Source organism: Rhopalosiphum maidis, chromosome 3 (assembly GCF_003676215.2).
Source record: "Rhopalosiphum maidis isolate BTI-1 chromosome 3, ASM367621v3, whole genome shotgun sequence".
Taxonomy (NCBI): Eukaryota; Metazoa; Arthropoda; class Insecta; order Hemiptera; family Aphididae; genus Rhopalosiphum; species Rhopalosiphum maidis.
The window spans coordinates 41,868,570-41,885,166 of NC_040879.1; the positions used below are offsets into that span (position 1 = coordinate 41,868,570).

Sequence of the window (16,597 nt, forward strand, 5' to 3'; positions counted from 1 at the left end):
ATGGACTCGACAAATAAACCTTACACTGAAAATCCGCGTATAGTTCCTCGGGTAAGAACATTAATGTATTTGTAAATTATTTTATATTGGTGGTATTGTTCGTATAATAAAAACCAATGTATATAAATATATATGTGTGTGCGTGTTTAGGAATCTTGCTATGGCAATGAAATGCAAAAGAAAGCATCTTTTGAGAATAACTATCTGGATCATTTGAACAATTTAAAAATTGAATCAAATCCATCACAAAATACATTAACCACTATTGCTTGTGGCGTCCGTACGTAATACGATAGTGTGATCACTGTTTTAAGTAATACTAAATATTTTAGGAGGGTGAACTTGTATTGAAATTAGTTTTTGAGCAAACTACAAATGTGTACAGAAATACACGTTTTGTGAAATACCATGTACCTCAGAGTGCACATTATTATATTATAAGCACCAAGTTTAAGTAATTTATTTTTAAATAAAAATATTATGCTTAAAAATAGGCGATAGCATCTAAAAACTCATGTTATATTACGTATACGTACGCTCAGTATTAAAAATATGAATATTTCACAAATTTATTTCAGTACTTTCTAGATCTCAATCTGAATCTAGACCAATATTGATCTGAGTACTCATATCAATACAAGTTTCTTTTGACCGAAATATTTAATGTTATCTATAAGAAATCTAAATAATTATTACGGTTCTATTTCTTTTAATATCAATATTTCAGTACCTAACGTGACTAAAAGTCTAATTGAAGAATATTGTGAAAATGGTGTATCCATGGTAATATTTGATTTTAACGGTTTATCATTTGAACAGAGTCGAAAAATGGTCTTAGAAATTCGCCAAGGGGTTTTTAATTACAGTCATAAAAAGAACAACCAAGTACCGTATTCAATGACTTTAGTACTCGATCTTGGTGGATCTTGCATTACGACTGGAAGAATATTCCATACAACAGTGATAAACATTGATATCAAATAATAATAAATTAATAACGGTTTTGAATTTTTTGATTTCTAAGAATAATGATTGAGGTACAGTAGTAATCTCAGGAATTTATCACTACACTTTTAAGTTTCTAAGACGTTAAGTGGTCTGTCGTTTCAATATAATCAGTGTAAACTATTGAAGATAGAAAAACGATGTTGTAGAGCAGGGGTGGCCAATATTTTCTATATCGTACCAATTAAAAAATATATAGTTGAGAATGCGCTATAAAAAATTAATACTTGTTATTTATTTCTTTTATAAATTTAAATTTTAGATTTATTTTATACTAGGTATTTTTAAGACAATTTAATTACAGTAATTTTCTTTTAATGAGAATGTTGAATTTATTTGATAGATATTATTTCTTCATAATTTGGTTAAAGTTAAGTTGAAATATTAAATTTAGCATTACTTTTTTTAAATGAGTATTTGTTAGTGTGGTTTAATACTTATTTTAGATAAAGATTATCCGAGAAAAACTTTTTTACATATATATTTTGGAAATCCGTCCCCAAAGAAGGTTTTCCAGAACTACACAGTCTAGTGTTGAAATTGGTTTGTAAATTTTCCTCAATATTACATATATATTAAAGAAAATCTACAAACCAATTTCAACGCTAGACTATGTAGTTCTGGAAAACCTTCCTTTGAGGACGTATTTCCAAAATTCTATAATCTTAGACAACCCTTTATAAAAAAGATTTAGTTTGTTTAGTCTGTTGTTAGCGTACCATACAATAACGTCACAAAAAATACGCTTGTCACGGGTTACCTCTGAGTGTAAAGTGAAAAGTTGGTCAATGTTTAAATGTTTTTTTTTAATATAAAATATGACACTTGTGTTTCAATTTGTGGACAGAGTGAATAGCTCTACTCAAGAAATTAGTTACATGTTGGGATTTGAATTTTAAATACAAGCGACGATGTTAATGTACTGTCAATAACTCAAACTAAATTCTAGGATTGGGATAATTCTAAATGTATAGTGAACTGGGATTCATATGTTTGACTAATAATTGATACATAGTCAAACATATTAGGTGAATATGAAAGAAGCCGTATAAGTGTTATTCTACAATATCCTTCGATTTCTTTGTGACTTAATAATAATAACGAAGTTGGTTGTAATCGACGGGTGGTTTTCTGCGCATATGTTTGCCAATGTAATATAGATAAATAAACTATATAGAGGGTGATTTTTTTTTATAGATAATCGATTAATAATAATTATTTAAAAATCCATAAACAGTTTTGAAAAACAAATTTTCTAAAAAGTTAATAGATTTTGAAACAATAAGTGTTATTTGATAAAGAAAATATAAAATAGAATGCCTAAAACACCTAGTATGATTAAAATTATATGACGAAAAATACGAAATTAATAAACATAATAATTATAACAAACAAAAAATGCAAAACTATTTATAATGATTGTCATGTCCTTATAGTTTAATAAGACTTAATTTTCATTGAATAGCCCACACAACATTTAATAGAATTATCGACGAACGCTCATGTGTACGTCACCAATAACGTTGAATACAAATTTAAATGTACGAAGGACCGTATTTATGTAAACAGTGATTTGATTCTTCGGCTCAAAACTAACGATCGAATCTACTTGGACTACGGGAAAATCGAACTTGCCGTGATTAGAGTCGGTAAATTAATTATTTTTCATTTTATTATAATCACAATCGAGTAACATCGTCGATGCGATATTCTTGCGAAAGAGACGTTCAAAAAACTTACAGTATTTTTTCTTCTCTGCAGAAAATAATGAAACGTATTGTGTTATAAAGCGGGGAGAATTGTTGGGTTCTGAGAAAAAAGTGCATATGCAGGGAATTCCGATTGGCTTAACAGCACTTTCAAAACTAGACGAGGAAAAAATCCGTACAGGGATCGTGCTTAAAGTGGACGTAATTCTAGTGCCTGGTGTCAGGAATTCTTTGTTTTTCGATCACGTTCGCAAGTTTGTTGGTAAGTCAAGCATTGAATATCTGCGATCAGTGAACGATATTGCTGCTCTTATTTTTCTTTTTTTTCTGTATCTAGTTTTGAATTTACAATAGTTTCCATATTTCGACCGCTCAATTTTCGTTTTATATCCAAACTCGACAAACTTCCTGTTTCTACATGTTATCCTAATCTAATGACGATTCTCCAAAGTTCTAGTGGAACAATTACCCTTTATATAGCTACATATTATAATTAATTTTTAGGCACAGAGCGAGGTGGAGATATCAGCCTATACGCGAAAATCGATAACTCTGTTGGACTGGAAAACATCGATGATATCTTACCAGGTGTGGATGGCGTATTCCTGAACCGACCGAACTTGTCCATGGAAGTCGGCCACGACAAAATATTTTTAGCCCAAAAGATCATATTGTCCAAATGCAATATAGTGAGTTTCTAGGATTTTCTGTAATTATTTGAACCTAGAAAATGGCAAAATACTATTAAATGCGAGAACTCAAAATATCAACATTAAGTAAAAATAAGTCGAATTCTTTTAAAAACGGAATCTTACAAGTTACATTTTACACAAGCGTTTGATCATGCACGGTGGACTTCTATACAAAAGTAGATGGTTTCCTGCTCCCCTATACCTAACTCTTAAGTCCTTCTTATCATTCTGAACTTTCCAAGTGAGATGCAAGAACGAACTGTCCGCTGTTTATCCAATTAAAGCAGGTGTCACTTAAGGCAGTGTTCTCGCCCTCACATTGTACAATCTTAATACCGCTGACATCCCACATTCTAACCTTACCCATATAGCCTTCGCCGACGATACATGCATAAGTTCCTCCGACCCAGATATTGATATTGCCATCAACAACCTTCAAAGCCATTTAAATGAACTACAAATCTGGTTCGACCTATGGCGATTAAAAATAAATGACAATAAATGACAATAAATCATCACACATCACCTTCACCTTGCACCCTAAAGACAGTCCTCCTATATCAATGAACAATACAATAATCCTCATGGTTAACTCAGTCAAATACTTATGCATTCATCTTGACAAACATCTAACCAAGGCTACCCTTCTCAAAACCAAGAAAAGATCCCTACAATTAAAACTACATACTTTAAGGCATCTTCTTTATCCAACATCTCACTCAGTTATAAGATTCTTCTCAACAAACAGTTAATTTAACCTGAAACGATTTATGGCATCCAAATCTGGGGATCGACCAGTGTTTCAAATCTAAAATTGATGTTCAGTCTATAATCTTACATTTATTAACCAAAGCTCCATGGTACGTTAGCAATAAAGCTCTCCATAATGATCTTAAAATTCCTACTCTTTTTGAATTTGCTTCCACTCACTATATAAAATTCCACTCCAACACGCTGGATCACTCAAATCCTCTAATATCAAATCTATCCTCTCTCACTATCCCAGATAATCCTCCTCGACGCTTAAAGCATAATTGGCCACACGATCTTCTAAACGCATAGTCTTCGGTGTAAAGTACAAAAAAAAATATCTAATTTAAACTAAAATCGAAAAAATTCATTCAAACTGAAGTAGCGTCACTGGACGCCCTCCCCTTCATTCAAGCCGTCAAGCCCTCTCGTAAATTTATTATATGTATTACTTATTGTATTTTTGTTATATATAGATTGTAAATTTAAAAAAAAATGTATATATAAACTTTTGTTTGTGTACTTATTTCAAATATAGCATACCTATTTATTTTTCTAACTGCTACAACTCATAGGTTGGGAAACCGACAATCACGTATGGGGAATATCTTAATTCCATGGAAATAGGGACAATACCTTCGAGCGCTGAAGTTAATGACCTCATAAATACCGTAATGGATGGGACCGATTGCATTTATCTGGACGTAACGATGCGAAGTGCTAACAAATTACATTGTATTCAGTATGCGTCTTCGTTGTGCAGGCAGGGTGAAGCCACTATATGGGAAAATCAGTTATTTAACGAACTCAACAAAAAGGTACTTGTAATGAATCTCAAATAGTATTATTAATCTTCATATAAGTGTTCATATGCTTAGAGCAATAGTACACAACTTTTAATACAGAAAAAATATTAAATATTATGTATGGTTTTAATATTAATTTTTAAAATACCTAATTTTTTAAATATATATTAGTTTAGAAAAATGATTGAAAATTAATCTTAAAGTGGAATACTAGATTTTAGTACATAGATAATTATAATAATCACAGTGATGCGCATGATACCATAGTAAAATATAACAATAAATGTAACAGTGCTTACACTATTTCAACTTTTTATGTAAAAATACTGTATTTTAAAAATCAATTTGAGTATTATTCTGATTTCTAATTTATATACTCGTATTACCAACACCATAACACAATTGTGTGATATTTGCGATATTATATTGTCTATTCAGTCCAAACCAAAAATCGATCCAGCCCATGCGGTTAGCATCGGTTGCGTAGAGGTATCGTTCAAATGTAATGCAGCTGCGATTATCGTGATTACCACGTCTGGGCTTTCAGCCGGTGTTGTCGCAAGGTACCGCCCCAAATGTCCGGTGTTGGCGATTGTCAGGCACGGGAAATCTGCGAGAAAATTATCAGTATGGCGAAATGTTATAGCGTTGCAGTACATTGGTAAATATCTAAAACAATGATAATAGTAATAACAAATTTATTAATTATACTACGAACAGTTAGTTCTGAAAGATATAGGTTGAAATATCGATTTATCAAAGTATTAACAAAGAAATAATATTATGACATGTCATACTATCTACATTATATAATTTAAATTTAAAACTAAAAGCTTTTCACACGATTCAACGTATTTTACGACCATAGTATACAAGATGACTAAAAATTATTTAAAAACAATATAGATTTATATATACTGCAAATGTTACAGATCCAATAGAAAAAAGTTGGTTTAAAGAAATCGAAAACCGTACAAGATTCGCAATGGATTTTGGAAAGAGAAATAGTATATTACATCATGGAGATTTGGTTTTGCACATGAGTTGCTCTAAACAAAAAGCGGGATTTTCTAACACCATGAAACTGTTTTACGTCAGTGCTGCTGATCTCAACGCATAACATTATACAAAACATTGTTACGAATAAATACATCTAAGAACAGATTTTATTTCCACATAAATTTATTCATGATGTGATAATTTGCATTGGGGGTAGTTTAAATTGATAGAATTTAATAAATTTGATTTTAATAGTTCTTATGTACAGAAGTTAATATTATTTGTTTTAAAATATCAATAATTCTAATAGTAATATTTTCGATAGGGTGTTTTAGTCTGAATTAAAACATGATAATCATTCAACGTTATAACATTACTATTAAATTACTATTACTTTATTTACTATGAACTCAAATACTTAGTGGACACAGAACTTATAATAATTGAGGTATTGAGGTATTGAGGTATCTTTGGAATCATGTCGATGAACAATACAAAGGTTAGTGTCCACGTGTGACACCATGTCTAATGCCGATCAGAAAAAGCAAGAAAGTAAAACAAAAATTATTCAAGTACTTGTTTCATACCAAGTAAAATATATTTAAGTATTTAATCATTTCTTATACAACAAATTTAACTGGGAATAAAAAAAAATATGACATATTACCTATACACATTTACATGTGTATAGGTATTATGTCATATTTTTTATATATATACTTAAATGTTTTTTTAAATATCATACATTATATCAAGGTAAATTCATAAAATTAAAGGATCAAATAAAATTAATAAAGATATCTAATATTTTCGTGCATAAGGCCGTACAATATTTTTTGATAACCCAAAAGCTACATCCGCAACTTTTACAAATGGATAATTTTCACTATCGTTTCCAGAAAAAAGCATTGAGTCAAGAATATTTAAAGTACTATTCAAATTTAAAATTAGGAATACAAGTTACAATAAATTAGTTATAGTAGTTATACTTTTAATTTAACTATATTTAATTATACTTTTTATAGTTAGATTTGGTTAGATACATACTTTATCCTCATTCAACTCATTCCATCATGAATATAATAAATTTATATGCATAGGATCAAAATTTTGTTCATAAATATGTGTCGGTTTTATTATTTTACCATTCCTTTTTGAAACAATTTGTATCTGACGCATCCACATTCTATATAGTGAAATCACTCATTTCATTAACTGTACAATATCTATCATAGTATTAAAACTATACTTTTCTATATTGTTCTATGAACAAAAATATGACAATAACTATAGTCAATAAATTATATTTTATTACATTTTATTTTTCATAAACCACAGTGTTACCTATGAAGTATTATGAAATACTCATGAAATTAATTATACCTAACTACCTATATTTCTTACATTTTTTTATTAATAAAATCATTAATTGATTGAATTAAACAATAATTAATGAACTATACCTATACATTTTTCTTCCTTATTATTTATTTTTACATGACGATTGATTATGAGTTATGACATAGACTGTTACATAACCTATTATTTTAAAAACAAGCACACCTACTTGATTGGCAAGGAGGTTTTACCTTACAGGAACAAGACAAAAATCCTTGCCCTCTTGAAATTCCGTATTTTTATTTTATCAATTTGATCAGTAATGAGAAATTGGGTTGTTGATTTTTTCAAAGTTTCACAATTGAACCATCTTTTAAGTAAACCATATTTTGTTCCAAGTTTATGCAATCCTTTTTTTTTGATCCGTAATCACAAAAATTATGTTTGGAGGATCTGTCGGTATTCCGAATATAACAAATTGATTAATTTCAAAATCATCAGTTATTATCTGTTGTTACCCTGTTAAAAATAAATTTAAATTAAGATCTAAAAAGTAAAAATACAATATAACTGTATTCTATAATCTACCTTGATAGGTAATGTTTATAAAATATGACTACTCAATAATCCAGATGGCACTTGAACAGATTCTATTATTTCATAACTTGATTCGTCTTCAATATCTTCCATGTTAGTGTCCTTTTCCAATTCCGATGATATCGATATATTTCCTTGTTGTTTCTTGCCACTTTTAACAAATGGAATTATAAATTGCATGTTATCTTCTAAATAATATTTTTTTTATGGCCGCCCGATGATCCACTTGGTATTTTTTGTCTCAAATGACGTAGGAATACTGTTCTTATATTTTTCCATCATTCTTTACATGTTTGAACTAAAATCAAATTGGAAATTTGTAAGTAAAACCGTAATCGATTATTAAAAACTTAAATCACGGCTCAATAAATTAAGTTTAAATAAAAATAAATATTAAATAATACATTAAACTTTTTTTAGGTTTATGGCAACAGATGAAAGTTATAGAGCTATGATATATTATTTTATGAGAGAACTTACAACAATTAGTACCATTATTTCAAACACAACTGAAAATATTTGGACTGTTCTACAACCAAAGTATTTTCGCCATCACAAGAAAAATGGTTACAAATATCTGATAGATTTTTTGAGCTATGGAATATCCCGAATTGTGTGGGCGCGATTGACGGTAAACATTTTCGAATAAAATGTTTACCGAACACAGGATCAACCTATTTCAATTATAAAGGGTATTTTTCTATTGTGCTCATGGCTTGTGTTGATGCCGATGGATTATTTACGACGATAGATGTTGGTGAAGTAGGAAGAAATAGTGATGGTGCTGTATTTCGAACTTCAAATCTTAGACGTGCTTTAAATTTAGACATATTACAATTACCTCCTCCTAGACTTTTACCTTCAAATAATAATGAAAATAATTTTCCATTTTATTTTGTCGCAGATGAAGCTTTCCCCCTCACTAAATATTTAATGAGGCCTTATCCAAAACGAAGTTTGGATAATAAAAAAAGGGTGTTTAATTATAGACTTTCTAGAAGCCGCAAAAGCGTCGAGTGTGCTTTTGGTATGATGGTATCCAAGTTTCGTTTATTTGAAGGGCCAATTTGTTGTAAGAAAGAAACTATAAATAATATTAGAAAAGCTGCTTGTGTCCTACATAATTATATTCGTATCAGACAAGGAATATTTTCTCATCCTAAAATATTTGACACACAACAAGAAAATCGATAAGTTCAGGCACAACAAAATCACGAGAGACGAGTAATAGAGATAAGATCGTTATCGGAGGCACAACAAAACAGAGAAAGATTATGTGAATATTTTATGACACCAGTTGGTTCTATTCCATATCAATGGAATACTATAATTTAATTTAATATATATGTCTTATATGATTAATATTACTTTTAATTTTACTTGTTTAATAAATCATATGATAAATCTATTTAATATTGTATCTGTATGTACATTTTCTATACAAGATTAATTAGTAATTACGTTTTTGATTTTTTGACAACATTTTACTTACTAGAATTGTTCGTTTTTTTTGAAATGTAATTCCATGCTTTTTCTTTTATGTCTTGTCGAGTACAATTAGATGATGTTATATCATAGAGACATGGGTGACTTTCTATAAGTTGTACGAAAGCTATATTTTCTGCTTGTTGATTTGCCATTTTAAATAAATTATTAACAAAATATTAAATTGATTGTACCTTATTGTACCTTATTATAAACCAGAGTAATAATCAAATAATTGAAATATTCACAAAATCGCAACTATTCACACTAGCAACTAGACAGAGAGACTGACACGTCGAGTTTCTCAAAAATAGTTTTCAAACAGTTGAGTTGTTTTCCAGTCCGGTTGCGACCTGTGAGAATACGTCAATTTAATAATATAAGTCGCGTTGCGTCGCGATTGCGTTGCCGTCATCAGTTGTTTTTGGTGAGAACACGGCCTTAACTTGGCAGAAACAAAAATATTGGACTGAAATTCCAAACTATCACTGTTTTTAATAATTAAAATCCGTATAGCTCATTTTTAACTTTTATTTTAAAGAAATAACATTAGTTTCTGAGATATTTTGGGAAGAAACGTGTATCTTTTAAGATAGGTACACTACCTCGTATACGATATTTTATTTTTGTATCTTAATGGATACATGATTATGAATTCTTCATTTTGAATCTTGTATTTATTAGTGTGTACATCACTTTATTATGTCTATTCAAAGTTTTATTGTTTATTAATAGGAATAATTTAAAAATAATTATTATAATACATAACAGTTAATGAATTTTCTTCATATTCTGAGAATAATCCAGTGCTAAACGTTGTTTCACCCGCGTTTATATTGAAGTAGGTTGTTCTAAAATGGTTAAATTGTATAATGATTCAATGGGTGGGGTTGTTTTGCATGGCTAACTCATTAGTTACTAGGTACATAATGTTTATAAAATCTAGAAAAGGAAAAGGCCATTAAAAAGAGAAAAGCGTAAGGGTATTGGTATCGAGCTTTTGAAGGATTTGGCATGTAATTGGAGACAAAAACACGTAGCAAATTTAGAATTTAGATGAATTTCTCTGCCAAACTTATACCGTAATCAAGAAATAGGAATTGTCACGAAAAATTCCATAAAGCACTAGTGGAGTTCAAGCATAACTCTTCATACTCAAGCTCAATTCATACGATTAGTATGGATCCAATTGTAGTTAATTACTATTGTGGTCACCAAATTAAATCTATAAATATGCGAGGAAACAATACTATAAATTATCCATCGATACAACAGGCAGTCTTGTGAAAATAATAAAACGTACATCCTTAAATTTAATTTCCGTGTATATATTTTTATATAGTTATAGATATGCTATCTGAAAAAAGAACACTCAAACAATTCTAAATTAGCTTGCCCGATGGAAGAAAAATTGTATAGTTAATGGTCAATTGAAATAGTTGGTGATTCAAAGGCATTTATTGGACATTTGTGATGAGTGGTGTCTTTGAAAACACACAGATAGATATTTTCTCTCATTAAATGATAAAACAAGAGAATTTCCAAAGCGTTACATCCGATTAGATGTGGCACATATGATCAAAATGTTCTGTCGATTAAATGTTTGCTAGTAAAAAAAGATAAAAGTCTGAAGAAATTTTATGTTTGGGGAATGCGTCTTCTTTTACATCAGATACATTAACTCAATTTGAATAAATACTCCAAGATTTGTTCAATGTTATGATATGCAAAACTGATGGATGGATAGATGATAACAACCATGTGAAATTTTTAAATCACAAAGTATTAAAGTATGTGACAAAGAGTTAGGTTTTAAATTGCTTCTATTAAAAGATTTTAATGTCGATAAACAACAATTTTTTGTTAAAAAAAAAAATTGCATTAAGATACAATTATATTTAGTATTTCAATTTTCTTACAGATAATCAAAAGTCAGCTTATTATGTACCAGATCTAGTAAATGATGTTTATCGCATATGTAAAGAACAAATCTAGTCGAGATGGATGCTCAAGATATTTCTGAAATAGATAAATGTTCCAAATCAAAAATACAAATTGAAGAAACTACTAAAAAAAGATTAAGAAATCAAAGATAAAAAAATAATCCTGTGGATTATGTTAATCTTAATTTTTTAATGATTAAAAATAGGTACTAAATAAACATAAGATAAACATTTTTTTTTTTGCTTTATAATATTGCTAACTAATTGCTTACATTTATTTATATTTATTAGAATTATTAAGTGTTTTAGGAGACCATATAACAATCAAAGGTGGTTTTTATCATCTTACTCAGTCTGTACATCGTTTAAACCTGTCTGCATTCATAGGTTTTCGTTCATGGCGAAATATTATACATTTCAATTCCTTAAAATCTCCTTCAACTGGTGCAGAAGTAGCAATATCGTAAGGTGAGTGGAAGCGTGTCTTCATGATTGATGTCCATAATCGGAAATCCTTACATAAACGCATAATATCATTTGCAAGTTCAGGAAGATAGTAGGTGGATATTCGATTCCCTGTTTGTTTTGAATTTAGTTTAGAATCACTCAAATATTTTCCAGAAAATTTTCAGTTTTATTTTTTTTTGGTTCTGTTTCTTCAAATTATTCCGTTTATTCATTTATATCTTCAGTTTTATCTGGCCATTTCAACTCTTGGTTTATACTTTCCCTCAAACCTTTCATACGACAAATTAAAAATTCTCTCTATATTTTTGAAGAGGTTTTAATTGAATTGTCAGTATCTATCCAAACGTCGGTTTCACTTATTACTACAGTTAACAAATGAATTAAAATGGTTCGAAATTCATCAAGAGTCAAAGATTCTATAAGTTATTTTAAGCATATAATTTCATTAGGGCATTTAACTGCTGATTTTTTTCATTGACTGAGCCAACGGAATATACTGAGAGTATCGTGACTTTCTGATATCATCTGCGTTTTAGGAATATGTCCGTATGAAGTACTAATAACAGCTTCGTATAGAAACATATTATTTGATATAATATTGAGACTAGACTTCTTTAACTTTTTGACCAAACCTCCAGTTGCATCAATAGATAACCGACAGCATGTTTTACATACATCTTTATAAATAATTAATTGATAATTAGTCCAATAGTATACAAAAAGAGGGTCGAGGCCTAAATTATGAATGGATCCGGAATGTTTGAAATTATATTTTTATTCCATCAATGATTGTATTGAACCATTTTCCGTAACTCTAACTCCAAAAGTTGCATTTTTAAATTGCTGTTTGATTTTACTTAACACACTAAAGCTGTATAGATTAGGTGGTAAAATACGCCCAAATTCCAAATCGGACACATTTTTTCTTCTCCAATTTGACCTAACATTAGTTAAAAGTTCTTCACCTACCATTTTCCGTTTATTACCTTTCAATTACCTTTTAGTTATATGGGTTGTTTCTCTACCTCTTGTATCTTCAGTAAAAATACTAATTAAAAGGGATTCTCCATTTTTTTGGTTTTGAATCTACCCACCCTTCAAGTTCTAAATCACAGTCTTTACAAATTGACTAAAAAATATATATATATTTATCGCTTTTAAAAATATCCCTAGACATTTTTACACGTTTATATACAAAATTGCATGGAAGCTCATGTTTTTAAAAATAAATCATTTATAACATCTGTCCACACATGAGGCTTAAGTACATCGTAGTATCTATATCCTCGATTTTTATCTTTTTACGATTGTGTTATTGGGCTTATCGTTGAAGAAACATCAAAAGGAACAGTAATTTTAAACTACTTTTTAATTGGTTTATTTATATTTGATTGCGATGAACATGCGTTGTCCGAAGACGAAGTTTGGTCAACTTCTGTAAAATTATTTTTATTATCTCCCAATCCAAGCATTTCGATTAATATACTTTTCCAACCATTTTATCCTCATAAAACATGATGTATAACGAATTTGAAGGAAGTCTATAGTCTAAATCTTTAGATAAAACTTTCCATACATCGTTTAACACTGGGCTAATTAAACCATGTCCATTTATAATTTTGTATTGAATGTTTGTATACACGAAAAGTTGTCGAAATAATGCTTAGATTTTTAACTTCAGTAGTTTTTTCGGTGGGAAAGTGAACCTAGTTGGTACATAGGATGGTCAAAATTTCCAGTAGTTTTCAAGATCCGGAAAAAACAAAAAAAAAAAGTAAGAAAAACGGGAAATTCTACAAAAAATCAACAAAGTACCGTAGATACATGAAATTTTCACTAAATTTTTATATTGGTATTTCCTTAAGAGCTCATAAGAATACATGTACTCTTCAAAGAGTACTAATGGTAACCCTAAATAAGTACATAATTTATAGTTATATGTATATTATATTTAGAATTTAGATACTTTAATGAACATCAGTAATAGTAGCTGAAAAAAATAAAAATAAAAATAGTAAAATATATATATATATATGTATATAGTTATTAATTATCAATAAATAATAATGAACAGCTATTTAATAGTAAAAAAATAATTAATTATATACAATTTAAAATGTAGATTGATAATGTTTAGATGCATCTTTAACGAATTGCATCATAGTGATATGTTTTCCTTGAATGACGAAATGATGCAATTTAAATAATTTTGGCGTGCGTTTGATTTGGAATTTATGAGATTATAAGGTTCGTTAATACTGTTTAATTCAATATAAGTGAATGATTGAATATCTAATAAAGCTTTTGTAAAGTGATTAATATTTGGATGAGTATTTTGAAAGGACAGTGTTAAATGTGAATGAAACGACTCGCACGCATTTGTAGTTAAATTTAATTCTGCGCTATATTGAGCCAAAATATTTGGTGGAAATATTGCTTCTTCTGAAATATGTGTCTAAAATATATCGTTTTCGTATTGCTCGTTAGAAACACCAAATTCAGTCGTGGATGTTTTCATCTGTAAAGTATGTTATTTGTTTTTTTTTTACTTAAATTAATATTAAATTAATTTGAGACAATATTCAGATATACAATTCTCATAAATATTATTCTCTTCATATATAATATATATTTCTACTAAATGTTTAATGCTACAAATGATATCGTAATTATTGAACGAAGATGAATATTTAACACTGAAATTATTACAGAATCGTATGATGTTATTGAGTTAGGTAAAGAAACAACATTAATTAGAAAAGAAAGTTTTGACTTACATATTATCTACGTATTAAAACAGTTTGAAATCACTATAAGTAGAAAATTTAAGTTCTTAATTTTTAGGTACCCATTATTCTACTATAGTTTTATCATCTCGCACAGACTGGAACAAATTCCGCAATATTATGTCAACTTCTTCCTCTTTAAACATAAAGTTAAAAAATCCCACCGATATAGATACTGCCATAAACACCCTCACAAACAACATTCAAGACTCATTTCAAATATCTTCCACCACATCTGCAACTCAAGACAACTCTAGTAGAAATACCACTCCGGAAATAAGAGAGCTCATATCTCAAAAACGCCGTGCTCGAAACACTTGGCAACGAACTCACTACCCGATTGACAAACAACGGTACAACTATTTTTCCAACAAACTCAAGTCAACTCTCAAGAAACATAAAAATCAACTATACACTTCCCATATTCAATCTCTTTCACTCTCAAATGGGTCTCTCTGGAGAAAAACTAAAGCTCTTTTAAAGCATAAATCTACCATTCCTCCTCTTCGCTATCAGAACAACAATCTTGCTACCACTGACCAAGATAAATCAGATCTGCTGGCTAACCATCTTGCAAATACATTTAAACCTCACAACATTTCCCCTGATGATACTCACATGCTTCAAGTTGATCAATTCATCTCATCGCCTCTGCCCATGGCACTTCCAGCCTCCCCAACTACTCCTGGCGAAGTTCTACTAATTGTTAAAAAACTCAGGAATAATAAGTCACCCGGCCATGATCTCATTAATAACAAAATAGTCAAAAACTTACCACCAAAAACCATCATTCTTCTCACCTACATCTTTAATGCTATATTTCGGCTATCTTATTTCCCTTCCACTTGGAAATCAGCACTAATTATTACTATACTTCAACCAGGCAAACAACCTGATTTACCTGAATCGTATAGACCAATCAGCTTACTACCCACGTTTGGAAAAATTTTTGAAAAACTTCTTCTCAAAAGACTTGTGAATATCGCACTCAAACAAAATGCCCTTCCCAGCTTTCAATTCGGTTTCCGTGCCAAACATGCAACTTTTCACCAGCTCCACCGTGTAGTGGACCACATTGCTACATCTCTAGAAACAAAAAAATACTGCTCAGGACTTTTTCTCGACGTAGCTCAAGCCTTTGACACCTTTTGGCACGATGGTTTATTATACAAACTTAAAAAAATTTTTCCGGCACCCTACTATTTACTTCTAAAATCATACCTAAATAACAGAACATTCAGAGTCAAATTAAAAACCACATTTTCCAGCACACAAAACATTCTAGCCGGTGTCCCTCAGGGAAGCGACATCGCTCCTTTCCTATACACATTGTTCACAGCTGACATTCCTACAACGGATAACACCCTAATAGGGACATATGCCGACGACACCGCAATCCTTTCATCAAGACCCTTTCGAAGCAAGCAGCCTACTTCAAAATCATCTGAACAGCTTATCTCACTGGTTCAAAGCTTGGAAAATCAAGATCAACGACTCCAAGTCTTCTCATGTTATTTTCTCCCTCCGCCCCGGGGCTGTCCTCACATAACATTCGAGAATGCAATCATTCCTCACTCAAATGAAGTCAAATATCTCGGTTTATTGTTTGACAGAATGCTCACCTGGGGCCCTCACCTCAAAACCAAACGCAAACAACTAAATAGTCGCCTTCACATCCTTAGGCCTCTCATGAAATCTAATATGCACATCTCCAACCGTCTACTACTCTACAATCTACTCTATCTTCGCCTGCACTCCAATATGGAACATCACTCAAACCACCTCATCGCTCAACTTCATACCAATGCTCTTCCAGACAACCCAGCCAGACGCCTCAAACGTGAATGGCCCAGAGATCTTCTCAACGCACATTAAACTTAACCATGTATATTACTATTTCTCCCTAAATTACCTTCCACGTAGAAACTTCTAATGCGAAACTTCTACTCACTGTACTTTACTCATTGCCACTTATAATTATTATCACATTTACTTATTGTACCATTTTATGTATAGATT

The 16,597-nt window shown here is 30.2% G+C and overlaps 2 protein-coding genes across 2 annotated transcripts; both read left to right on the forward strand.

The window, feature by feature from the left end:
- On the forward strand, positions 1-6,082 carry LOC113559072 (pyruvate kinase-like). The gene is made up of 9 exons (XM_026964670.1): positions 1-51; positions 151-280; positions 728-960; positions 2,471-2,654; positions 2,767-2,976; positions 3,219-3,403; positions 4,732-4,974; positions 5,401-5,623; positions 5,895-6,082. The coding sequence occupies exons 1-9, from the start codon at positions 1-3 to the stop codon at positions 6,080-6,082; spliced, it is 1,647 nt and encodes a 548-aa protein (XP_026820471.1).
- Positions 6,083-6,482: 400 nt separating this feature from the next.
- LOC113555780 (protein ALP1-like) lies at positions 6,483-9,090 on the forward strand. The gene is made up of 2 exons (XM_026960314.1): positions 6,483-6,513; positions 8,438-9,090. Exons 1-2 carry the CDS (start codon positions 6,483-6,485, stop codon positions 9,088-9,090), a joined length of 684 nt encoding a protein of 227 aa, XP_026816115.1.
- The last annotated feature ends 7,507 nt before the right edge of the window (positions 9,091-16,597 follow it).

Bases quoted from the DNA above. Each gene is read 5' to 3' on its own strand.
- LOC113559072 (XM_026964670.1), top strand. From the start codon at position 1: ATGGACTCGACAAATAAACCTTACACTGAAAATCCGCGTATAGTTCCT. The intron at 4,975-5,400 runs GTACTTGTAATG...TTGTCTATTCAG, and splicing joins TTAACGAACTCAACAAAAAG to TCCAAACCAAAAATCGATCC. The intron at 5,624-5,894 runs GTAAATATCTAA...CAAATGTTACAG, and splicing joins TATAGCGTTGCAGTACATTG to ATCCAATAGAAAAAAGTTGG.
- LOC113555780 (XM_026960314.1), top strand. From the start codon at position 6,483: ATGTCTAATGCCGATCAGAAAAAGCAAGAAA. The intron at 6,514-8,437 runs GTAAAACAAAAA...CTACAACCAAAG, and splicing joins CGATCAGAAAAAGCAAGAAA to TATTTTCGCCATCACAAGAA.